This window comes from Mus pahari, chromosome 1 (genome assembly GCF_900095145.1).
Source record: "Mus pahari chromosome 1, PAHARI_EIJ_v1.1, whole genome shotgun sequence".
NCBI lineage: Eukaryota > Metazoa > Chordata > Mammalia > Rodentia > Muridae > Mus > Mus pahari.
The window spans coordinates 97,552,896-97,562,325 of record NC_034590.1 but is presented as its reverse complement, the minus strand read 5'-3'; the positions used below and the strand labels follow the sequence as shown (position 1 = coordinate 97,562,325).

General features: G+C 44.4%; 1 protein-coding gene across 1 annotated transcript in view; it reads right to left on the bottom strand.

Moving 5' to 3' along the window:
* Window positions 1-9,430, bottom strand: part of Itgam (integrin subunit alpha M) — a 63,686-nt gene that overhangs the window by 41,857 nt on the left and 12,399 nt on the right. Inside the window, exons 6-9 of the mRNA XM_021206608.2 lie at window positions 7,340-7,470; window positions 3,286-3,431; window positions 1,796-1,949; window positions 425-575 (exon numbers count right to left, since the gene is read on the bottom strand). Of these exons, the coding sequence (XP_021062267.1) occupies window positions 425-575; window positions 1,796-1,949; window positions 3,286-3,431; window positions 7,340-7,470 (582 nt within the window). The remainder of the gene's footprint in view (window positions 1-424; window positions 576-1,795; window positions 1,950-3,285; window positions 3,432-7,339; window positions 7,471-9,430) is intronic.

Genomic DNA, 9,430 nt, shown 5'->3' with positions numbered 1-9,430 from the left:
AAGAAGAAGAAGAAGAAGAAGAAGAAGAAGAAGAAGAAGAAGAAGAAGAAGAAGAAGAAGAAGAAGAAGAAGAAGAAGAAGAAGAAGAAGAAGAAATTCTCTAATTTGTAAATTGTAAATGTATTCAACCAACATTTTTGGACATTTCTCTGTAGCACACACTATGCTAGGCAAAGGAGACATGACAGTAAGTCAAACAGTGCTCAGAGCACATATAAATTTTTGGTAAATATTGTGTAGGATTTGAATCCACTGTGCTACAGTTTAATCATCCTATAGTCTAGATCTGATAATTAGAGACAAAAAATCCAGCTTTGCTTATTTCAAAGGGATGCAGCAGGTCAGTCCCAAATGTCTGGAGATGAGCTGATGCTGGGGTACAGAAGCTAAGTAGGAACTGCTGCTCTGTACTGGGCTGGCTCACCCTCAATTGCAAAGATCTTTTCCTGGAGCTGGTTCTGAATGGTATTCAGGGCTTCGAAGTTGTTCACGTGGAACACGTGTTCACCAGCTGGCTTAGACGCGATAGTGTCGAGCTCTCTGCGGGAATCTGGTTTGTTGAAGGCATTTCCCACCTGTTGCCAAGGAGCCAAAGCTAAATTATATATCCTCTGACAGTAGCAATCCCATGTAGCAAAGAAAATTCCTTGATGAAAGAATCTGAAACTTTTTCTGTCCAATAAAGAGTTCAGCAGAAGGCAGCTTAGAACAGGGCTGTTGGGGACAGTTAGGCAGGTTGTACATAGCACAGGGAGCAATTTGATCTCCAGATGGCCATCCATCTGCCATGCCATTCCTCCTGGTAGGGAGCTGACATCTCCCCAGCAAAAGAGATTCCTTTTTTATTATTATTATTATTTTGTTTATAAGTCTATCTTTCTTCTTTTCTCTCTCTTCGTACGTGTCTGTGTGTCTTTGTATCTGTGTCTGTGTGTGTCTGGGTATGTGCATGAGTGTGTGGTCAAAGTTATCAAATCCCTTGGAGATGGAGTTACAAGCTGTTATGAGCACCTGACCCGGGTGCTGGGAACTGAAGTCTGATCCTCTGGAAAAGCAATAAGTGCTCTTACAAAGTCATCTCTCCAGCCCCAAAAGAATCATTTTTATATGTGAAGGTCCTTCTTACTTGCTACACTATCATTTTGTGATACCTTTTTCTATGTTATTCAAGGTGGCGCATAAGCGTGATTACACTGGCAATCCTAGCATTTTTCCTCTTTCTGGACCCAAGTCTTTTTCCCAAATTTTGCCACACCCATCTACTCTTGGTGGAATATCCTGCCCCACTCATTATCTCTGTGTCAACCCTGGATTGATACCAAATGTGACCCAAATAGAAGCTTACAATAAAAAGTAAAAAATAAAAATGCCTGCAACATCTACTCCCTCTCTCCTCTGCCTTCATCATGAGAGCATCCGCAGGTGAGGCCACTGGAAAATGAGACCCAGGGAGCAAGGGCCATCTTCCCAGCAGACAAATCTAAAGCGTCCAAAGGCGGGCTTAGCAGATCTGCCCCCAGTCTGCAGCTAATGCAGATCTGGAAGTGCGCCTTGCGGAGACCAAGAAAACAACCTGCCAAACAACAAGCTGACCTATAAAACCACTGGATTTTTGAATCATTTGTTACATATACAGCATTATTGTGGCATAGATATGTGGTAGCCGAGTATACGGCCTAGCAATGGCCCTTGCCTTCCTTTAATTTTACTAATGTTTGCATATTGAAGACAGAACACATCAGTAGGAAATCTCCAATCTCCACAGAAGTACCAAGCCAATATCTGTACTTCCTACCCCAATTACGTAGCGAATGACCCCTGCTCTGTCTGCCTCGGGGATGACATCACTATAATCCAAGGGATCACCAGATTTGTCTCCATCTGTGATGACAACTAGGATCTTCACAGCATTCTCCCGGGCCCCATTGGTTTTTTGAAACAGTTCTCTCCTGTGGAGGGAAGAGGACGGCAGACGCACGAATGGGCAGAGATATTGTTAGCATCCAGCATGAGGCAGCCACAGAGTCAAGATTGCAGGTGCTGAGCCTGGCTGTCTACGTGGGATTCTCCCCCTGAGTTTGATTGGTTTTGTTGTTGTTTTTTACGTTTTGAACACAAAGTCTTGCTGGGCCTCAAATTGGTGATCCCCCTGCCTCCATCTCCTGAATTACAGTTATGTACCACCACATGCAGTTCCTTGTTACTGTTAAATATGGGGGAAAAAACTGTAAAGAAATAAAGAAATAGACTTCTCAGTCCATAACCAAATCTCACCCACAGTACTATACAAGCTTTCTACCTCATTTTCCTACCCTTGTGGTGTGTGTGAGAGAGACAGAGAGACAGACAGAGAGAGACAGAGAGAGACAGAGAGACAGAGAGACAGACAGACAGAAACAGAGAGACAGAGACAGACAGACAGACAGACAGACAGACAGACAGACAGACAGAGACAGAGAGAGACAGACAGACAGACAGTCAGACAGAGACAGAGAGAGAGACAGAGAGACAGAAAGGCAGAGACAGAGAGAGAAGAGACAGAGAGAGAAGAAAGGGGAAAATGAGAGGGGGCCGGGTGTCACACCTGTCAGCAGCTGCCCATGACAGGGTCTTTCACTGGCCCAGAGCTCAGTTATTATGCTGGGCTATTATCCCTGGGCATTGAGCTCCAGGAATTCTGCTGTCTCTGCCTCCTTGGCATCAGGATTACAAGTGAATCGCCACTGGGTCTGGCTTTTTTACATGGGTTCTGGAGGTGGAACTCGTCTTTACGTTTGCATTGCAAGCACTTTATTAACTTTATTAGCCAGACCCTCATCTTCTTACACTTCCACCAACCCCACACTCATCTTGGTATATGTGCCAAAAACAGAGCAAGCTCTAACAACGCAGACAGAACGGCATTGCCTGCTTACAACTCACAGCAGACCCACACTGAATATAAACTTGGGTTGGTGGCTTGAATTCAACTTATTTTTATTTTGTCTTTTTGTTGTTTTGGTTTGGTTTTTCTTTTTCCTACACCGTTAAGGATCTCTCCCAGGGCCTTACATTGGTGAGGCAAACACTCTGCCCAGAGCCCAGAATAGGCTTAATCCATCTTTCTGCCTCTTTTAACTGTTAATTTTAACTGCAACCTGTGTATACGTGAAGATTCCTCAAATAGTTTTGCCCTCTGGGAAATAGTTCACCCCATCCCTGTCTAAGCAACTCTTCTGGTCCTCCGCCATCCAACTAAAACTGCCACCGCCTCCGTCTCTGAAAGGCGAGGATGAAGGGACTCACACTACTTTCCGGATCCCTGAGGCAGTTTTTGTACTTCCAGTCAGCTGCTTTATTGGGTTCACGAGTGATCTTGAGCTAGGGTTTCTCTTGAAGTCATTGAAGGTGAAGTGAATCCGGAAATTATTCGAGTACTGCATCAAAGAGAACTAGGAACAGAGCAGCTGCCATTACACCACAGAGCATGCCCATCCCCCCACCTCAGCAAGGGCTGCACACCTCTGTTTGACAATACTAAAACTCAGCAGGAGTGGCAGGGGTTTCATTCCCTAGGACAACCCCTATCCATCAATCAGTCAATCAGTCAGGGCTGTCTATGTGATGGGGAGCCAAAATAATGCTGAAATGTGACGGGGAGCCAAAATAATGCTGAAACCATAACAAGCACAGTTGAAAAGAACGTGTCAAGGTAGCAAGCACTATCATCTATGATTCACTAAATCCCACTTTTGTTGTTGTTTTGTTTTTTTGAGACAGGGTTTCTCTGTATAGCCCTGGCTGTCCTGGAACTCACTTTGGAGACCAGGCTGACCTCGAACTCAGAAATCCGCCTGCCTCTGCCTCTACCTCCCGAGTGCTGGGATTAAAGGCGTGAGCCACCACACCCGGCTTCAAATCCCACTTTTTAATCACTCAAGAACAGTGGCCCTTTATACAAATGATAAACAAGCTGAGAAAGAAATTAGGAAAACAACTCCCTTTACAATAGCCACAAATAATATAAAATATCTTGGGGTAACTCTAACCAAACAAGTGAAATACAATAACTTCAAGTCTCTCAAGAAAGAAATTGAAGATCTCAGAAAATGGAGAGTTTGCCCATGCTCATGAATTGGCAGAATTGACATAGGAAAAATGGCCATCCTACCAAAGGCAATCTACAGATTCAATGCACAATCCCCCATTAAAATCCCAACACAATTCTTCAAAGACATGGAAAAAGCAAGTCTCAACTTCATCTGGAAAGGCAAAAACAAAAAACAAAAACAACAACAACAACAAAGCAAGAGTAGCAAAAACCACTCTTAACTGGGGGAATCACTATCCCCGACTTCAAGCCTTACTACAGAGCAACAGTGATAGAAACTGCATGGTACTGGTACAAAGACAGACAGGTTGATCAGTGGAATAGAATTGAAGACCCAGAAATAAAACCACACACTTACACATACTTAATCTCTGACCAAGAAGCCAAAAATATGCAATGGAAAAAAGAAAGCATCTTCAATAAATGGTGCTGATCTGACTGGCTGTCTCTGTGTAGAAGAATGAAAATAGACCCATATTTGTCACCTTGCACAAAGCTCCAGTCCAAGTGGATCAAGGACCTTAACATAAAACCAGATACACTCAATCTAATAGAAGAGAAAATGGAAAAGAGCCTTGAACTCATTGGCACAGGGGGAAAATTCCTAAACAGAACTCCAATGGCTCATGCTCTAAGATCAAAAATTGATAAATGGGATCTCATAAAACTGGAAAGCTTCTGTAAGGCAAAGGACATAGACAATAATTGGCAACCTACAGATTGGGAAAAAAAAATTTTCACTAACCCCACATCCAATAGAGGGCTAATATACAAAATATATAGAGAACTCAAGAAGCTAATCACACACACATACACACACACACACACACAAACAAAAAAAAAAAATTTAAAAACGGGGNATAGAACTAAACCAAGAATTCACAACAGAGAAATCTCAAATGGCTGAGAAGCACCTAAAGAAATGTTCAAGTCCTTAGTGATCAGGAAAATGCAAATCAAAATGACCCTGAGATTCCACCTTACACCAATCAGAATGGCTAAAATCAAAACCTCAGGTGACAACACATCTTGACAAGGATGTAGAGAAAGAGGAACACTTCCATTGTTGGTGGGATTGCAAACTGGTACAACCACTCCACAAATCAATCTGGAAGTTCCTCAGAAAACTGGAAATAGATCTACCTGAAGACCCAGATATATCAATCTTGGGAATATATTCCAAAGATGCCACAGGGGAATGTGTTCCACTATGTTCGTAGTGGCCTTATTTATGATAGCCAGAAGCTGGAAATAACCCAGATGTCCCAAGACAGTAGAATGGATACAGAAAATGTGGTTCATTTACACAATGGAATACTACTCAGCTATTAAGAACGAGGACATCCTGAGTTTTGCAGGCAAATGGATGGAACTAGAAAATATCATCCTAGCCAGGAAGTGGTGGCACAAGCCTTTAATCCTAGCACTTGGGAGGCAGAGGCAGGAGGATTTCTGAGTTTGAGGCCAGCCTGGTCTACAGAGTGAGTTCCAGGACAGCCAGGGCTACACAGAGAAACCCTGTCTCAAAAAAAAAAAAAAACAAAAAACAAAACAAAACAAAAAAAACAAAAAGAAAAAAGAAAATATCATCCTGAGTGAGGTAACTCAGACCCCAAAGAATATGAATGATATGTACTAACTAATAAGTGGATATTAGCAAAGAAAAAAAAAACAGAACACCCAATAAACAGTCCACAAAACTCAAAAAGGTTAACAAGTTGAAGGGCCCAAGTGAGGATGCCTCAGTCCCACTTGGGAGGGAGAAGAAAACAACCACAAGGGAGGAGGGAGAGAGGGGCCTGAGAGGGAAAGGGGACAGAGAGTAGAGAGAGGGGAATATGATCTGGTATTAAGTGGGGGGAAAGGACTGAGGCCCTGGAGGCCAGCAGAAAGAATGGAAACAGGCAACCTCGGGAGGTAGGAGGTGAGACGGGGGGGGGGGGACCCTCCAGAATGTACCAGAGACCTGAGAGGTGGGAGTCTCTCAGGACTCAAAGGGAGGGACCCTAAATTAAATGCTCTGCAGTGTGAAGAGGGAACTTGTAGAGCCGACCTCCAGCAGAAAGAGGGATAGGGTTGCTATCCACAGTCAAAACTCTGACCCATAATTGTTCCTGTCTGAAAGAACTGCAGGGATGGACATGGAGAAGAGCCTGAGGAAAAGAAGGTCCAGCGATAGACCCAAAGTGTGATCCAGCTCAAGGAGAGGTCCCAAGGCCTGACACTATTACTGAGGCTATGGAGCACTCACTAAAAGGGACCTATCATGACTGCCCTCTGAAAGACCCAACAAGCAGCTGAAAGAGTCAGATGCAGATATTTGCACCGAACCAATGGACAGAAGCTGCTGACCCCTGTGGCTGAATTAGGGAAAAGCTGGAAGAAGCTGAGGAAGAGAGTGACCCTGTAGGAGGGCCAGCAGTCTCAATTAATCTGGTGCTAGAGTGTATCAAGGGAGTAAAGACAACCCTAGAAAGCACAGAAATCCAGGCTGGCCACAGAGAGTCTACATCTAGTCACCAAAGCCAAGATCAGTGCCAAACCAACAGAGGCTTCTCCCTAGGACAGGAAACTAGGCACGAGAGTGCCAACATCTCTCCCCACCTTAGCTATCTGCAGTTCTCACCAGTGAGATCTCTGCAGTCCTCACAGTCACTAAGCCCGGCTGAGGGAGCTACCTGGAACCCACATGGAGATGCTCCCCAGAAAAGCCAACACTGCATCTGCCCCACAACGCCATCACATCCTGAAACAGTAGACACTGCTAGCGCATGCCCTAGTCCAGGGATGCATACTCATGGTACCTTCCCACCACTGGTATTTAGTGGGTACCCATCTAACTAGAACATCCTCTTTGGGGTCTGGTTACTCTCAGATACCGGATCACCAACGAGGCAGCATACACCAGCTGATATGAGACCCCCAACGCACATACAGCAGAGGACTGCCAGGTCTGGGTTCAGTCAGAGATGATGCACCTAACCCTCAAGAGACTGGAGACCCCAGGGAGTTTAGAGGTCTGGTGGGGTGGGGGTGGGAGTGGGGGAACATCCTCATGGAGACAGGGGACGAAGAGGAGGTATGGGAGGTGGAACAGTCTGAGAGTAGACTGGGAGGGGAATAAAATCTGGAACGTAAAAAAAAAATGAAAAAATATGAATATTAATAATAATAAGAAGAAGAAAAGAACAGTGGCATTCTGGTTGTCATGAGTGTCAGCCTTATGTAGGGCTACCCACCAGTCCTCACCAAGGTTTTAGACTTTCTGAACTGTTCCATCACAGTTGAGACAAACTCCTTCATCTTCTGAAATTCAAAGTTGTTGATGCTACCGGAGCCATCAATCAAGAAGACAATGTCACTCTCCTGCTGAGGACATTCTGGGCAAGAGAGAAAAAGAATACATATTAGTTAAGTCATTAGAAATGTCAGCTTTGACTATCAGCTCTCAGCTGGACAATGAGAGGGAAAGGTAAAAAAAGAATCCTGATTTTGCACAAAAGAAAATAAAATATGGACAGATCTCTTGCACATCAGCAAGATGGGTGACCAGAAGCCCTTGGTAGGCAGTGCAACTAAAACCAACTGCATTTGGATGGAAGTAACTAAGGAGGGTGCCAGAGTGTGTCAAGGCTTGCCACAGAGAGTCTACTCCTGGCCACCAAAGCCAAGATCAGTGCCAAACCAACAGAGGCTTCTCCCTAGGACAGGAAACTAGGCACGAGAGTACCAACATCTCACCCCACCTTAGCTATCTGCAGTTCTCACCAGTGAGATCTCTGCAGTCCTCACAGTCACTAAACCCGGCTGAGGGAGCTACCTGGAACCCACATGGAGATGCTCCCCCAGAAAAGCCAACACTGCATCTGACCCCACAACGCCATCACATCCTGGAACCATAATCACTGCTAGCGCATGTCCTAATCCAGGGATGAATACTCATGGTACCTTCTCACCACTGATATTTAAATTGGATGCTTGCTTACAGTTTCAGAGGGTTAATCTCATGCATTCTATTTTAGGAACTCTCCCCCCTAAGGCAGACTGGGAAGAAGGTCACTGGGTCATTGAATGCCTTTGCCTCTCTTTCCCCATGTGATCATATTGAATAAACGTTTTTTACTTTTCACTATTAATTCAGCTCTTTCAATTAGCTCATTGACGACAGATAGATACATGAACCCAGCTTGTTGGGGCACAAGCTGAGTCTGGTAACACCAGTACTCTGGGGCCTGCAAATGCATGGGTTCTGACTCCTAAGGCTAGAGGGCACGTGAATCTTGTTCCTACCTGCGATACCTTGACTGCACAAACCAACTCCAGAAGCTGCATGAAACCCCTGCTGCTGCCGTCTGTAATAACCTGACCTTTATACCGGGCAGATCCAGACTCCTGAAGTCAGAGCATGTGAAACCATGTACCCAGCACCCAGCTCACTAGCACACTGAACCCTGAATCCATGCTCATGAGGTCAGAGGCCAACCCCCACCACACTGTGCAAAGTTGGAAGTCATTCTCTCTGTAGCCAATAAAGGGTCAACCTAGCTGATCGACCCACACATCAGTCCTAAGTTTCACCATGACTAAACTTCAAGCTATACCTGAGTGAGTCAAGACCTGGAGTCATATCATGGTGCAAAGCGTCAGTGCAAATATCCAATCCGTGTGTGCCAGGAAGAGTCAGCCAACAAGACAACGACAGGTGTGGCAGTCCTGACACAAAAGCACAATCAAGACACCACAAAAAGCAAAGACAGTATGTCCCCACAAAAATTACCAGCTAAATAGTAGTGGCCTCCGATGAGAGTCATTTTGATGAAACTATAAACAATGAATTTGAAAAAAAAAAAATGCTAACAGATATGTTGATGGATTTCAAAGCCAACATGAATAAACTCCTGAATGAATTCAAAGAAAGCACAAATAGTTGAATGAATTAAGAAAGTCAATTCTAGGGATGGAAATAGAATCCAAAAAAGCAATGCTAAATAAAAACAACAGATGATGATGGGGGAAAAAAACTTACATAAGAAAAAAACAAAAGCCTCAGTAGAAAGCCCCACCCACCGGGGATTGTGTTTCACAGAGCACCAAGGCTTAAAGAAAAAGTAGTGTGGGCTGGAGAGATGGCTCAGTGGTTAAGCACTGCCTGCTCTTCCAGAGGTTCAGATATTCAATTCTAAGCAACCACATGGTGGCTCACAACCATCTATAAAGGGATTTAATGTTCTCTCCTGACATTGGCATGCAGGGGTATATGCACACAGGGCATGCATACCAGATAGAAAGAAAGAAAGAAAGAAAGAGAGAGAGAGAGAGAGAGAGAGAGAGAGAGAGAGA